Genomic DNA, 16552 nt, shown 5'->3' on the forward strand with positions numbered 1-16552 from the left:
TATGTGGGAATCATATCACCTGCTATACATACAAATTCATAATGACGAATTCGCGTCATAGCATGCGGGTGTAGTTGAGATAAATGAATTCCATAAGCGGTCAGAATCCTCTCTAAAAATTTTGTTATAGGAAGGCGAAAATTCCCATGAACAAAATAATTGGCATACAAAGCCATTTTCCCAGGCGGTGGGAAACTGGCTATAGATCCAATGGAAGGAAACTCTGGTTCCCACTCGGGTGGAATACCATACGTTTCCAGCAGTTTTTCATACTCTGAATAGTCCCATGCAATTTCTATCTCATCAACCTCAGTTTGAATATTCGCCATTATAGAAAGATTTAAGGAGATGAGAAAGATCGGTAATTTATCAGAGAGAAAGCAAGAAGATAATCAAGAGGAAAAGAGCGATAAAACTTCAAAAAGAAGGAGTTTCTCCTTATTTATACTTATCGCAATTAATGCGATGGGATATAGAGAGAGAAGAATATCACCCAACCAGCGACTGACACGTCACTCGGGAAATTCGAAAAAGAGAAAAAGTTGTACAGTCGGGTACAGTGACAGCCGTAAAAAACGTTCCATCATCTGTTCACGCGCCTGCGAATGGTCAACTTGTCATTTTCCATGATTATCCATACAACAGAAGATATTTTCTACCTAACCTCTGAACAACAAAAATCCTCAACATACATTAAGTCTAGAAATTTCACCCGCACATAGACTTCACGCGGAAGAAACACTGGACCGGGGGACTTGTAGAGGTAGGATACCAAATAGACCCAAATACCCTTAAGTAACACCCGCGGGTCATAGAGAACCATCTTGTAAATCACCCGCGGGACATTCGGGTCACCCGCATATCAAAAGTGAGGAGGAACGTCCTCATAATACACGCGGAAGCATCCTGGCGTCCTCAAAAGTCGTCCGCAAGACAGGACATCTGTCCGCTTGAACAATTGGAGGACAACGCCAGCAGGACAGCTGTCACCACTCAAGTATTCTATAGAGAAAGGTTCATGACTCTTACTTGGGGAATACGTGACATACTAACCAATGAATAAAGGACACCTGGCCAGGTTGTTATAATCGTGCACATGGCCAGGGTGTGGTCCGTCCTATCATTTGGTGACACGTGTCCAGATTGTTATACCCATGCACATGAGACGTATAGCTCAACCTATCACAATAGGACACGTGTCTAGACGGTTACTAGAGATCTTCTAGAAGAGGACAGCTGCCCCAATCACCTTCCTTCATCCTTCGGCTATAAATACCTTGTCAAATGGTATGCGGTATGGACATTCACTCACCTATATTCTGACTACATTTAGTCTTTGTACTTCAGTACTTTCTTCATTACGAACGTTACTGATTCTCACGCCGGAGGGTGGTTACAGGAAGACCCCCCTCTTGTCCTTCCTGTAACGAGACTCACGGTGTCTGTTTTGCAGGTTCCGGTCACTGGACTTTGGGAAGTGTTACTCATATCGTGGTTGTAGTTATCGTATTATACCCTGTGGACTCACTGGATCCGTGTTTCTTCAATAACGTTTTCAAGTCCACGTTTAAAAGTTATACTTTGATCAGTTGCGCACTTGCATGATATTAATTTTGAAGCATGTTTGAGTTCTAACACTAATGTTCATAGAAAGTGTTTGTTAAATATGCATAAAATGGACTTTTTATCCATTTAACTATTACATAATTTACTCAAAACAATAAAAAAAAATATTAAAACTCAAATCGCCCCCCCCCCCCCCCACCACCACCACCACCACCACCACCACCATATGTGTATGGTCCAACAACCACATCAACTCACTCGTCATTTGTGTATAGTTCGACGATTCTTCCATGTTTAGTCTCTCCTCTCTCATTTTCTATTTTTCCATCTCAACACAAGAGGAATTAACTTGATATTCATAAGATTTGTCGTCACATAGGAAACCCTTTAAATCTTGTTCTTTATCTTTTATTTATTTTCTTAGTGATTTTTAGGGTTCCAGTAAGCGTTAAGAATTTTCTTGATTGCATACGTTGAATCTTAGAAATTAAATGAATAGTATAGTTGAAGCCTAATCGAACGATTATTGTTGCATCTGGCTTAAATATCTCTATCTTATTTAATGGATTGGATCTTGTATATGATATGAGAATCTTAACATTAAAAATAACATATCAACATACAGGGCATACAATGGATTGAACTGGCTGTAATAAGCAAACATGAGATATGAGAATTAGAAGTAGTGTCGAGAAAGAGAAACATAGGTAAAAGACAATTGGAGTCGTTGGCTAAGAATCCTTCAAGAAAATTTGGAAAGAGTATAAAGAAAATGGCAGGCGATGGTGGTGCTAGGTTATGGGGGACTTCTAATGGTTGTGAATTGTAGAGAGATTCGCAGGGGAGAGAAAGATGATTAATATTTAGAAGTTTATATAAATAAATTAACAGTGTAAGATCAGCACCAATAATTTTCCTAAAAAGGTTAGGAGGAAGGGTATTTTTGTCTAATATCTTAATATTGAAAATCCACTTAATTTAATTAAAAAAAAACACTTAAATTTTCACTTATTTCCTACAACCACCACCGCCCACCGCCACCCACCGCCACCACCTTGCCGGAAAAGTCTTCGGAAATTTCGTCGGAAAATAAAACACTATGAAAAACACAATGAAAAAAACACAATGGAAAAAACACTATGAAAATAAAAACACAATGACAAAAACACAATTAAATAACATAATGTAAAAAACACAATCCAAAAAAACACTATGAAAAAATAAAACAAAATTGTATAACACAATTTTGTAAAACATAATTATGGTAAAACACACTTTGTAAAAACCCACGAATTTTTTTTTAATTTTTATAAAGCAATATGGTACTAATATAAAAGATAAAAAAAACACTCGTTTTTATGGTGAAATTGTTTTGAAAAAAAATGTAGTATAAAAAAGTTATGGACGTTTTAAAATGATGGGGGAATTTGACATGTGCCTTGCATGTGGAGAGAGAAAGTCAACAAATGTGTTATCCCTATTATGCTCTTACCCTTATTTTACACTTAATGATCTCTCTAATCTAATCTCAACCATTCAATTCTCAAATGAATGGACAAGATTATTTCCTATCATTTCTAGGAAAACTAATCTTTTTATTATAACTCAACCCATATACTTATATCTCATAATAGCAAAACTATTTACGGAGTTTGAGTATGATGAGATATGGACAAATCATACATATATCCAATATAATAGAGAGACTACTACCAGTAAGATAACAAACTTAAAAACCCTATCTAAACGCGAAAGGTATATTAAAAAGTTAAGAGTTTTCCACATAGAATCTATAAACTATAAAACAAAACAAACAGAAAAAATATAGTACCGGTAAGCTGTCAATACATATAAAACATTACAGAGGCACGGAAACAAAATGACGGTAACGTGCGAAGGCAATCAATAGTGAATGTAAAGTTAAACCCCTAAAATAAATTCGCACTCATTCCTTCAGAGTCTTTAACCTTATTATATAAGCCATATAAAAGTCCTAACTTTCATAAACCAAATGCATTAAGCAAATTTAAATGTAGTTTTCAAATCTTGTACAAACAAAATCCCTCTAACTCGATTATCTCACATGTTCATTGTTGCGTCTAACATCCATTGGTTAGCATGGTATCAATCGTTTGGTTTTCTTGACTTCTGGTGAACATATTTTAAATCCTTACAAGCATATATAAGTTTCACTTCAGAATAAAACAAGACTAAAAGGACTAAAAACAAACAACTCCTAAACTTAAGGAGCTTTAGCAACTCATCAAAAACTGTTATTCTCACATACTAAAAGCCCTCAACTGCCATTTCCAATTCCAATTCCAATTCCAGAATTTCTATAAACCGTTCAAAAAACCACCTCAGCCTCCCCCACATGTTTCTTAGCATCCAGAACACAACACACATGTAACAATCAGTTTATTCAAAGTCAAACTTACTTTAGTCCAATTTGGTGTAACCATCTAGATCACTTCCCACTTCAAACAACCTTATTTATATATACAGATTCTGTTCTTCTTCTTGTTTTGTTAAATTCAAAGGTTTGATGTTCAACCATTAATGCATGCTGTAAGTAACACTGCTTCAAATAAACGTAATCGGAGAAAAGCTAAAGTGAACCATCCGATCATGGGCCCGAAGGTTGTGACAGGAGATCATGGATACATACTTGAAGATGTTCCTCATTTGACTGATTACATACCTCATCTTCAAGTATGTTCTTCTACCCCTTTAATTTAATTAGTTTAATTGATTTGTTGAATTTTAATTCATTAATTGTATCGACAAACTAATAATACAAATTTAGTTTGTTTGAGTGATTGGTGTACCCTCTGGAAGTTTTGTTTCTTACTGTGTCTTTTTTAATATTAAAAAAAAAATTATTATTTTATTTGATATTTGTTGTTGATAATCTAATCATGCTCTATATGATAAAGGCTGGTCATTATTTTATATTATTATATGGTTTTTATTAATTTATTCTGGATGGCTGATTCTACTTAAGTTTATACTTTATAGATGATCATAATTATACTTCTTACTTATGGAAAAATAATAAAATCATAATAATAACAAACAAATTATTAACAACCCCCCCTCTCGATAAGTGGGGCCATAAGAGGGGGGGGAGCTTTTTTTTTTTTTTTTTTGGTCGGTGGGTGGGTGTGGGTGTGGGTGTGGGTGTGGGTGTGGGTGTGGGGAGAGGATTTTGGGCTGCAACACCACTACACCCCTAAAATAAAAAAAACACCCATTTGCTGACGTGGCGTCACGTGTCGTAAATCGCCCTAATTTTGTAGCTTTCCACTGCACATTAGCCTCAGTAGTCTGTAGTGCTTAAAGATGTATGATTCTTAATTTGCAGACTTATCCTAATCCACTGCAAGATAATCCTGCATATGCGGTTGTTAAGTAAGTTAATAATTAATTTAAATCATAGTACTTTTAATGTTATTGGTACTTTTAATCAAAGTACTTAAAAACATGTTCTTGTGTTTTCTCAGGCAGTATTTCGTCGACATGGATGACACTGTTGCTCAGCAGGTTAGCTTTTTGCCATAGTTGATAACGTTATAAAGCCTAACAATTTTTTTAGGCGTGATTTCCAATCCTAGTAATATGTATCCATTAATGTAGATTGTTGTTCATGTTGATAGTCCTAGAGGCACACATTTTAGACGTGCAGGGCCCCGTCAAAAGGTAAAAAGATTTCACATGTATCAGCTAAATATAAAATTATAAGTAATCTCTAATCTATATATTAATTATGCTTTTAATTATTTTTTTAGGTGTACTTTAAGTCAGACGATGTTCACGCTTGTATTGTGACATGTGGGGGCCTATGTCCCGGCCTCAACACGGTGATTAGAGAAATAGTTGGTAGTTTACATGATATGTATGGTGTTACAAGGATCGAAGGGATGGAAGTAAGCTAAACTTAAAATATCATTCTGGTTGGTTTCTTTTATGCTAAAATTAACTTATCGGGTGTGCAGGGTGGATACAGAGGTTTCTACTCGCGAAATACAATCCCATTAACAACTAAAGCAGTAAACGGTATTCATAAACGAGGTGGCACCATAATCGGGACATCACGCGGTGGCTATGATAATAAAAAAATAGTAAATAGTATTCAAGATCGTGGCATCAATCAGGTAAGATATATTTGATACTTCTTTTTTCGTGACGTGTGTGCAATATTTATGGATTTTTATAAATAAATATTATTAGGTATATATAATAGGAGGAGACGGAACACAAAAAGGGGCGTCTGCTATCTACGAGGTGTGTTTTTTGAATAATTATAATCTTTATAATTATTGAGGGACAATGGGTTTGTAGCAGGCCAGGCAGCATTGAAGGCGGCATCGGGGAAGGTTGCTAAACACGAGAGAGCTTGTTTGGAGAATCAACACGTGTTTATCCCCTTTGCCTTTGACACTTTTGGTTTCTTAGCTCCGGATGCCGTGGACCTTTTGAATAGGGTTCAGAAAGTTGTGCATAGTAACATATCGGCCCATAAGAATCGAAACTTTGTTTTTAGTAGGATTGGGTTTGCTATCCAAAAGGGGGTTGCGGCGCAGCTTGTTGCCCGCTTACCTGCCACTTCATTGTAAATCGTTTGGATGTTTCTACAATCTATATCAATCAAAACCAAAAAAAAAAAAAATCTTTATAACAAAACTATATAATGAAGAACTGTAAACAAATAAAACATTTTGTGTTCATGCAGGAAGTTAGAAGGCGTGGTCTTCAAGTTGCGGTTGTCGGGATTCCAAAAACAATTGATAATGACATTCCGGTATGTGGTTTAAGATTGTTTATTAAGATTTACATTTCTCATTAAAATTGTTACCTTGATATTAATTAACAGGTTATTGATAAATCATTCGGCTTTGATACTGCGGTTGAGGAGGCTCAACGTGCCATTAATGCAGCACATGTTGAGGCCGAGAGTAACGAGAACTGTATAGGGCTTGTTAAGTTAATGGGCCGAAATAGTGGTATGTTTATACACCCTTTTTATCCATTTTTCCAAATTTATAGTAAAATTTATTGTCATTTAAATTTTTTTGCAGGATTTATTGCAATGTATGCAACTCTTGCTAGTCGTGACGTTGATTGCTGTCTGATTCCCGAGTCGCCTTTCTATCTTGAAGGACCGGGGGGTCTTTTTGAATATATAGAAAAAAGAATAAAAGAAAACGGGCATATGGTACTAGTTGTAGCCGAAGGTGCAGGCCAGGATCTTGTTGCCGAGAGCTTAAGAATTAATGATGGAAAGGATGCCTCCGGGAACAAGATTTTAAATGATGTTGGATTGTGGTTATCCCAAAAGATCAAGGTAGTTGACCATTATATTGTTTGACTTTGACCTCAATAGTCACCTCATTGTCTAATCACATTTTCTTATTCTTATAATGTTCTTATAAACAGGATCATTTTAAAACACAAACAGAAATGGAGATCAACCTTAAGTACATAGGTAAGTAAGGTATATCCGTCATTTTTACCGTGATTACACGATTAAAAAGTATTTATCTTGTTAAACGTGTGTTTGACAGATCCTACATACATGATTCGAGCTATTCCAAGTAATGCATCGGATAACGTTTACTGCACGCTTCTAGCTCAAAGCGCGGTTCATGGAGCCATGGCAGGCTACACAGGGTTCACTGTGGGGCCGGTTCATGGTAGAGAATGTCACCTACCATTTTATGTAAGTTAATTTTACAATTATACCCTTGGAACGACGGAAAAGAAACACGGGTCAAGTGAGTTATTATTGTTATTTTTTTTGCAGAGAATAACAGAGAAGCAAAACAAGGTTGTGATTACAGATAGGATGTGGGCCCGGATGTTATCTTCTACAAACCAACCGAGTTTTTTGAATACAAAAGATATCATCGAGTCAATAATGGATGAAGCGCCGCCTGCTCAGTTGCTAGATGGCCATGTGGCGGATAATGGTTTCGTGACCAAGAAAACTATTGTCTGCTGAGTGGTAGCAAAGGTGGTGTATTTTCTTTAAGTTTCAAGAATTGAATAAGAGTTTTGGATCACTCAAGTATATATATACAAAGTAATAATTGATATGTGAGGATGTTGATAGACTGATAGTAGAGTTTGATGATCTCCTGAGGAGGAGATGCGATTTTTTTGTGAATTGTTTGGCAAGACTTATGCTTGAATAATAAACCTGCTTACTATTAACGGGTCAAATGGGTTGAGTTGACGCACATGTATATGGTGGTTCGTCTAACCCCATTACAATGGTTTGTTCAGTTTCTTATATTTTCAAATGGGTTGATTTGATGCACATTTATTTAACGGTTTGTCTAACCCCATTACAATGGCTTGTTCAGTTTCTTGTATTTAATTCGTTGTTGTAAATGATTATTACAGTGAGTCTAACTCATAACAGTAATAGGTACTACAATCATTATATCACATCATATCCGTATACACTAAATCTTGTGAAACCATAAGAATTAAACCGATCTATATTGGTTAGGTCGGTTGTATTATGAGTGTACACAACTCGAAGTAAACCCTAACAGGCTAGAACCAAATTTAGAATTCAATTCGGATGAGGCCTCATTGGAACATTCAAAACCAAAATTTAAATTCTGTTGGTTTCAAGCTTCCATTTTTTAAGTCCAATTCGATTAATGAACACCCTAGCCTGAGAAGTTTCAATAGAAGATACAACCTTGTAGATACAAACTTGTAGTAAGATTCTCTCATTGTCTTCAGCAACGTTTAAGCAATTCGTTCTTGCAATTATTCAAACAATATTACTCACCTTTAGGAATTTGAATTTGTATTTGGGAAGGTTTTCATAAAACAGTTATGCTTAAACTACCGAATACATCATCTACTTTTACAACTTTTAATGTAGATGACCCTTATAACAATAAACGAGCTATTTTGTAAACTCGTCACCCATTTAAATAATCATGTAACTCGAGCAAACTAATTACCTCAACCCGTTTCACAAAATTTCTTAAGTTCGTGTCATATTTTCATCTATCTCATCTCACTATGTCAATATGTTCACACTATTTTACACTATGTGTTGGGGTGTATATTTATGAGTATCAGAGTATGGTTCGGGTAAATAGGCTTAATGTTTCAGGTATACTACCCAGGTATTACCTAGTATAAAACCCGTGTATACTTATGAAAACTTTAAAAATAAATTAGGAGCAAAGCTAAAGATTAACAGATAATTTATTCAATAATTGAAGACAGCAAGATTTACATATTTCAATAAATTAAAAAGAAACTGTAAACTTGCTAATATGGTTAAACTATCCAACTTGAACAATCCTCAACAACCATCACCATCTGAGCTTTTCTGGGAAATACTGAAAATATAAAAATAAAAATTAAACAACGAAATATTATCAGTAAAATTGTTATAAAAACTCAAAAGTAATTCAACAAACAATGCCTCACCTTTTCAATGAGGGATGTATAGTATGGCTTCACCTTTTCAACATCAACACGCACTTTACTTTTACTGTAAAGATCATACTTGCTGCAGCCACATGTTTATCGTTAGATTAAACGTTAAAAAGCGATTATTCTTATACTAATCTCTAATTATTCACAAGTTAATAAAGCTTACTTGAAAATTTGAAGCCACTTCAGATTCTCAACATCCTCCTATTCATCAAATGCTTATACGCTCCAGACCGATGCAATGCTGCCACATCGAGAACATTCAAACATCCAAATCTAACAACTACTTTATTTAATTAAAAGATAATTAAAGATTTTTGTAGCTTATGATAGAACGAGTGGTAACGAATGATAAACAAGCCTGCTTGAGGCAAAGTAGTTCCATTTTCTTTAGCCACCTACAAATTTAGAATGCAAATATCGTATTTAGATTGAACAGAATGCAACATTAATGTGACATTATCCATAACAAAAACATACCAAATACATGTAGTCATCATGACCCCATGAGATCATCACATTTTCTAGTCCACATTCTTCGGTATAAACTCCTCCACCTGCTTCTTACGTTCGCTCTCCGCATCATAATCTCTATTAAAGTTTCATGCATCAGCATACATTATTATCGGCCAACAAGTGATAGTTTATAATCTTATGTTATTATAATCTAATAAAAAAACCCGAAAGTGTGACCAAATGCATTGATTTCAGGTGCATCAAAACCACCACTAGCCACATTATTATCAGCCACCTTAAGCCCTCCTTCCAACACTAATTCAAGGTTCTTGTTATCAACCAATTGGGGATCTAAATACAAACAAGAGAATATATATATATATATATATATATATATATATATAAAATGCAGTGTGTACGTAATAATTAACAAATGCATGGAAAACATGATACGAGAATATAAAAAAGTAACCTGGTACGGACTGATCGACACAAACAGTCATGTTGACACACAAAATAACAACAGATAGGGTTGTTTTTGTTGATGATACGATAAAGATAAAGAATCAAGTGTTTTTATAGTCCTCAAGTGAAATATAATTAAAGGTGATATGTTATGTAACTTATGATTCAACAAATCATGAGTCGATTCCTACGTGGATATGAGATGGAATTGATTAGGTATTGAGTCATAACCGACAGATATTTTGAGTTTACTTATATTATCAGCCAATCAAATCATTGACACGTCACATGCATAATGAAGTCCACTGTCGCAATAAATGGCTAGATATAAACCTTTAAATGTTTTGCCCGTGCATCCTTATTTGAGGAAGATTTGTGCTTATCTTGAGTTTTTTACCAACTAGTGTACTTGGTAAAATTATTTACGAATATAGTGTAGTTTTAAACTTATTTACCAAATTAGTTATTTTAATAGGACCCACACCCTTCTACCCACTTCATCTTCTTCGATCGATTCACCCTTTATCTCAATGTACACTCTTTCTATCTAGACCACCACCCCAACTTTAATGTTCTTACCAATATCCGGCAGCCACCGATACCTCCGCTAGAAATACATGATGCCATGGTGGAAAGATTAATAAATAACAAATCCTAACCCCAATCCATCATCATCATCATCATCATCATCATCATCATCTTCTTGCTCCACCACCGATCAACGCACTTCGTCAATGGTCTCGGTCAACTCTTCGTTCAGTCACCATCTACCGCTAGTCCTCCTCCTACGGCGTCTCCCTCTGCCGCTAACACATCTCTCCATCTCTCCCGAATCACAAGAATCACTCTACGTCATCAATCTCAACCCACTTCACCGTATCAAGTACATCCTCACTTGCGTAAACCACCGTCACCGGACTCCACCAACTCACCGAGTTAACTCGGCTCATTCTCTACCCTGTACTCGTCACCGGATTCATCCCGTCGCAAATCACTCACCAACAACGCCGGCACTATTCCGGCGTCATTATCGAAGCTCAAAACCCTCCACACTTTAAATCTCAGCCACAACAACCTCGTCGGAGTAATCCCGCCAACGTTCACCTTAACCTTATCGGAGCTAAAAGTGTATAGAGGGAGAAAATGTGGTTAGAGATTTAGTGGGAAGATTGAAGTGGGTTTGTGGGTGGTGGGTCCCATTAAAAATACATATTTTGATAAATAAGTTTAAAACTACACTATATTGGTAAATAATTTTACCAAATACACTAGTTTGGTAAAAAATTCTGCTTATCTTTGTTTAATTGTTTCAATTGTCGGTGTTACATTGAATCCTATTATTATTACAGGGTTAAAATATAATTTAGGAATTTGAAACTTAGTATGAAATAAATAGGTGAAAACTAAGCTTAATCTAAACACTTATAGCCACATACACAAATACAAGCAAAAAAAAAGGAAAATAACCTTTCCAGTTATAATCTTTTTAGTTTATTATAGTCGGACTAAAGGCAAATAAAGACATTAGCAGGTTGATGACAAAACAAGTCTGAAATAGCTATAAATTTTTAGTATCTTTTTTAAGTTACATTCACTCAACTTCTCAACCCAACTATTTTACACCTACTCTAGATTCATCTAAATTGTATATTTCTACTTTCATAATAATCCATTCTAGAGTGTTTAATTTGACCCAAGGGTGTAGAGCTTAATCATAACATTTAGGATAGTATCATCGTGAGATTCTTAAATTGAATTTTTGTTATTATTAACAAAGAATCTAATCAAATAAGTTAATTTAAAAGAATAAATCATGATTGGTTATTATGTTGGAGTGATTGCATCCACACAAATTGTTCAATTAAAACGAGAATTATAAATACAATACGGTAACTTGGAATACTATTAAATACAAATTATTTATATGTAATTAGCAAACCAAGATAATATCTTTCATAATTAACTGATTTGATCACATTCATTGATAATTATTGGGTAAATACACAAGTTTAGAAAATATGTCTACATATTTAGGCATCCACAAACACATAAGTAAAATAGCGCCGTAACGCTGCTAAATATAAACTTATTATGTTTAGTGCATAACTAAAGTACAAATAAACACATATTAATAATGACACAGAAATTGAAAATACCATGTTTTTTTCTCATTTTTTAAGCCACCAAAAAGGTTGAGTCTTTTAAAGTTACCCACACTCAACCCGTCTATTTTAGTATCTACCTTAGCTTTATCTAAAATGGATAATCAGTGATGGAACCATAATTTCTTAGTTAGAAAATCATCACAAGGTTATATTTGCTTTTGAGTTTTAACTACAACTAAAAGGTGAAACTCATGTTTATCTTGAAACAAGCCCAACTTGTTATGTATAATACACAATCAACAGATTGTAGTGACTAGAGGATCACTTGACCCTCCCCTAGCTAGGCGTAATTTTAGCTTTGTTAACTTCCCATTATAAAGTGTTTTAATTATGAGTCAACTGTTTTTTGAACACTCTAATGTAACATACTATCTAAGATCAAGTACCTTCGGCCATGACTGATATCCTTCGTGAACTTGGGGTCTTCCTTGGAAAACAACTAAAACCTACCTAGTGCCTGTAATTGCCGAAATTGTTGATAGAATTTGTGTTAAGTTACATTATGTATAACCGTCGACTTATTCGAAATAAAATAACCGCCCGTCCTTCATGCAGCTGTATACGACTTTATGGCAATGCTAATCCAATTACATTTCAATCCATTTAAACATACAGCCCAGCCCATTACCAACTTTCAACGTTCTATGCTGACAAGTACTGATGCTTTCGGCCCAAATAGAAGCCCTTTTCTATTTTTAGTAAGTTTTGAGAAGATATATATGCCAAGGGAAAAAGATTTATTAAACCAAAAATAAATTGTATTTTTAACCCTCAAAAACCCAAAAAGTAATAAGAATTACTATTTTGATTCTTGGTCCATAAGTAACTACATTTGTTTTATTTATGTTTCAAGACATGATACATGAGACTTTTTGATTTATAAGGAAGTATATTAATTGTTAATCGAAAGTTTGAAACGAGCAACCAACTGATACATTAATAGAATCTGTGAGCTTTAGGCCCATATTTATTGGTCCATTGGAGGCCTTGGGGCCTACTGAGTAAGGATGTGAAAAGCCCAAAGAAACTTCCCCCCTTTTTTTTCCTTTTCTTTTTTTTAATCTCTCTTTTCCATTTTATATTATTGTAATGTTAACGTACAACGCAGGAAATCAACGATTACAATAAGTCAGGCGTTATTTAAGGAAGATAATTTCTAATATTTACACGTAGTTTTTTTCTTAAAGGGTCATGATTATTAGTGTAGACTGGTAAATATGTGAGCAGTGAACATTTCAAATAGATCAACTTAGTTAAAGAAAATATGTTTATAGCTTAAAGTAAATATGATTTAATTAGTTACTTATATTCCGCGGTAGTAGAACACTGTTTACGAACACAAAAACATGAAATACATATTTAACAAAGAAAGGAATCTTCTTACTCGTGTCTTCAGCACGATCTTCCGCTGTTAAGTTTAGACGAACAAAAGCGTTAAGGTTCTTCTAAAGGCCATGCATTTGAAATGGTTCCCCATGAACAATTTTTGTGCATTCACAAACTTGTTTCCCAGTATACAATAAAAAGAAGTGGCTTGTTGTACAACTAGAGATGTGTCGCTAGAAAATGGTAGTGTTTTGGTATCATTGAGACTTGAGAGAATACAAAATCTCTTAAAGTTCTACCTTTTTCTAGCATGTTACAACTAAGCTGAGACCTTATTTTAACAATTTAAAACAACTAGAAACTCCTCATCATTAAACTCATGTGTTAACTTGTATTAGACGTATGTAATTCACTTAACTTCTTAAATGTTTCTATTTCAACTTAGGTATTAGACATGCAGAACCGGCACAGATTAAGAAAGAGGTGCTTGGTTTTTTTAGATCCAAGTTTGCTAAAGACATGCAGAACCGGCCGAGATTACAATGTTATGATTTGAAGCAATTGTCATCTGTTGATGCAGACTTTTTAGTTTCATGTTTTAAAAAAGGACGGAATAAAGCGAGAGGTATTTTCATGTGGGGATGATAAGGCACCCGGACCTGACAGATTCAATTTCAAATTTATTAAGCGTTATTGGAATATGTTTGCGCAGGATTTTGTGAATTTGGTGGAGTATTTTTCCGAAAATGGTATCATTAATAAGGGAGTTGGATCGTCGTTTATTACTCTAATTCCAAAAGTGAAGGATCCTTCGGGTTTGGGAGATTACAGACCGATTAATCTGATTGGGGTTATAAGTAAGGGGATCTCAAAGTTATTGGCGAATAGATTGTGGATAGTAATCAATGATTTGATATCGGATTCTCAGTCGGCTTTCATAAGCGGAAGATATATTTTAGATGGCCTGTTAATTTTAAATGAAATATTATCTTGGTCTCGTGTGATGGAGAAGAGTTTTCAATTCTCTTCAAAATTGATTTTGAAAAGGCGTATGATAATGTTCACTGGGAGTTTTTGATTAGCGTTATGCGTCAAATGGGTTTCCCGGAAAAATGGTGCAATTGGATTTATGGAATTTTATCTTCTGCTAGGTCGTCGGTCTTAGTAAATGGATCTCCCACATTTGAGTTTGAGTGTACAAAAGGAATCCGACAAGGTGATCCTCTATCCCCATTTTTGTTCGTGTTAGTAATGGAAGCTGTTTCAAACTTATTTCGTAAAGCTAGATATATTGGTGTTTTTTGAAGGAATTCATCTTCCTAATGGGGGTCCGATCTTAACTCATCTATTGTATGCGGATGATATTATGGTGATGGGAAAGTGGAATGATAATAATTTCAAAAGTGTGATGAGGATTCTACGGGTATTCTTTTTATGTTCTGGCCTCAAAATCAACATTGAGAAAACATCTATTTTTGGTAGTGGTATTAATCATGAGATGGTCAAGGAGCAGGCGAGCTTGATGAATTGTAAATTCGGAGTTATTCCGTTTACATTTGGGTGTGAAGGTGAGGTCTAATATGAACCGTATTTCCTATTGGGAGCCGGTGAAAGAGGTATTTCATTCCCAGTTATCTAAATGGAAATTGCAGGTTTTGTCCATTGGGGGGAGGGTCACCTTAATCAAGTCGGTGTTGGAAAGCTTGCCAACGTATTATTTTTTTTATTTATAAGGCGTCGGTGATGATTATTAACGATTTGGAAATTATATAAAAAAGTTTATATGGGGTGGGAACTTAGTAAGATATGATGTAAGTTAATAGAACACAACGTACAACAGCTTAACACCAACCAATTGAGTATTATGTCATCAGTGGAAACATGATGTCATCAATGGCATCCCATACCCAAGTCAGTGCAACTGAGCTATACCAATCACGACTTAAAGTGAAGAAAATGTAAATGTGGGTCTCGAGTAGCACCGTGAGTATGCAAAGGGCGACAGTTGCACCCGCCACCCAAGTCACACTCATGTGCAAATTAGGGTCTCCACTAGTGTATTTCGGTAAGAAAACTTTAACTATAAAGGTTCCTCTCTAGTTTGTATAAACCACTTCACAATATGTCACACTTGTTGTGTGGGAAAGTTCTTACTCCAACTTTTTTTTCTCTTAATTTTCACAGCTTTGTAAGCTACAAACACATAACTTCAAACATTGATATTTCATTCATTTTAGTTTCGTCTTTGAATGATTTTGATAATTAGGAAGATATAACCCTCATTGTGGATTATATTAACTCAATCACGTATGATTGTTTGTCTAAAGTTAGTGTACATAATTTTCTTATAATAATAATAATAATAATAATAATCTATTCTCTCCAATGAAAAGATAAAAGTTTTCTCAGTTGTTACTCTCACGTTAAACCTCACTATTTTTTAATAAATTTATAATGATGTTTACCATTTATAAAATTTATGTTTTAAAAATTATTAATTAAATATATTATTCAAGATATATACATTTATTGACATTTAAAAAGGGTTAGGCTAAACGTACCCCCCTCTTCTACTTGTCATACCCTCTTCCCTATACTTTCACTTCCTTTAACAAGTTTTTATTTTTATGTAAAAGTATTAAAATTTTCTTAAAACTAAATAAAAAGTTTAAGTATAAGACAAATGTTCTTTAAAAAAATTTTTATACCAGTACCGAAAACTCCGGTTCGATACATGTACTTCATGCAAAATTTAAGAAATACCGGTACCATACCGATACTATTAAGTACCAGCACCAAATCTGTCAATCCCTAACTCAAACTAGTGATACAAGATCCAATATTCTTTCAAAAATATCACCTAAACATGTAATCTCCACGTGACGTGACGATGCTATTTAAATCATATCAAATAATAGTTTAGCGAATTCAGGTTATGATTGAACGTTAAATTATAATGATTATAGTGGACAAATAATAAGATGACCCTATTTTAGAAATCTATATCTATACTAATTAATAAATAAAACTTTTCTTTGACCACGTGTCCTCCAATTAGCCTATAGTTAGCTCTCAAAATGTCGCCTCCCACCCCCACTCTGTTTACA

The 16552-nt window shown here is 34.6% G+C and overlaps 1 protein-coding gene and 1 pseudogene across 2 annotated transcripts; one reads left to right on the forward strand and one right to left on the reverse strand.

Moving 5' to 3' along the window:
- Positions 1–3899: 3899 nt before the first annotated feature.
- Positions 3900–7833, forward strand: LOC143630253 (ATP-dependent 6-phosphofructokinase 3-like). The gene is made up of 13 exons (XM_077099321.1): positions 3900–4278; positions 4931–4977; positions 5070–5109; positions 5203–5265; positions 5355–5492; positions 5562–5720; positions 5797–5850; positions 6299–6367; positions 6440–6569; positions 6645–6910; positions 7003–7051; positions 7131–7285; positions 7370–7833. The coding sequence occupies exons 1-13, from the start codon at positions 4126–4128 to the stop codon at positions 7565–7567; spliced, it is 1521 nt and encodes a 506-aa protein (XP_076955436.1). The 5' UTR covers positions 3900–4125; the 3' UTR covers positions 7568–7833.
- Positions 7834–8752: 919 nt separating this feature from the next.
- LOC143630195 (inositol oxygenase 5-like) lies at positions 8753–9579 on the reverse strand (annotated as a pseudogene). Its single transcript, XR_013153120.1, has 5 exons — positions 9514–9579; positions 9362–9431; positions 9200–9277; positions 9028–9109; positions 8753–8936 (listed from the first exon to the last, which is right to left on the reverse strand). The product of XR_013153120.1 is annotated as an inositol oxygenase 5-like (transcript).
- Positions 9580–16552: the final 6973 nt, after the last annotated feature.

The sequence above is a fragment of the Bidens hawaiensis genome, unplaced genomic scaffold (genome assembly GCF_021521415.1).
Source record: "Bidens hawaiensis isolate Kalapana, Puna unplaced genomic scaffold, B.hawaiensis_p1.1 tig00005588_1, whole genome shotgun sequence".
NCBI classification, from domain to species: Eukaryota; Viridiplantae; Streptophyta; class Magnoliopsida; order Asterales; family Asteraceae; genus Bidens; species Bidens hawaiensis.

Excerpts from the sequence above, each read along its gene's own strand:
- LOC143630253 (XM_077099321.1), top strand. The coding sequence starts at position 4,126 with ATGCATGCTGTAAGTAACACTGCTTCAAATAAACGTAATCGGAGAAAA. Across the intron at positions 5,721-5,796 it reads AAGATCGTGGCATCAATCAG|GTATATATAATAGGAGGAGA; the intron begins GTAAGATATATT and ends AAATATTATTAG. Across the intron at positions 6,911-7,002 it reads GGTTATCCCAAAAGATCAAG|GATCATTTTAAAACACAAAC; the intron begins GTAGTTGACCAT and ends TCTTATAAACAG.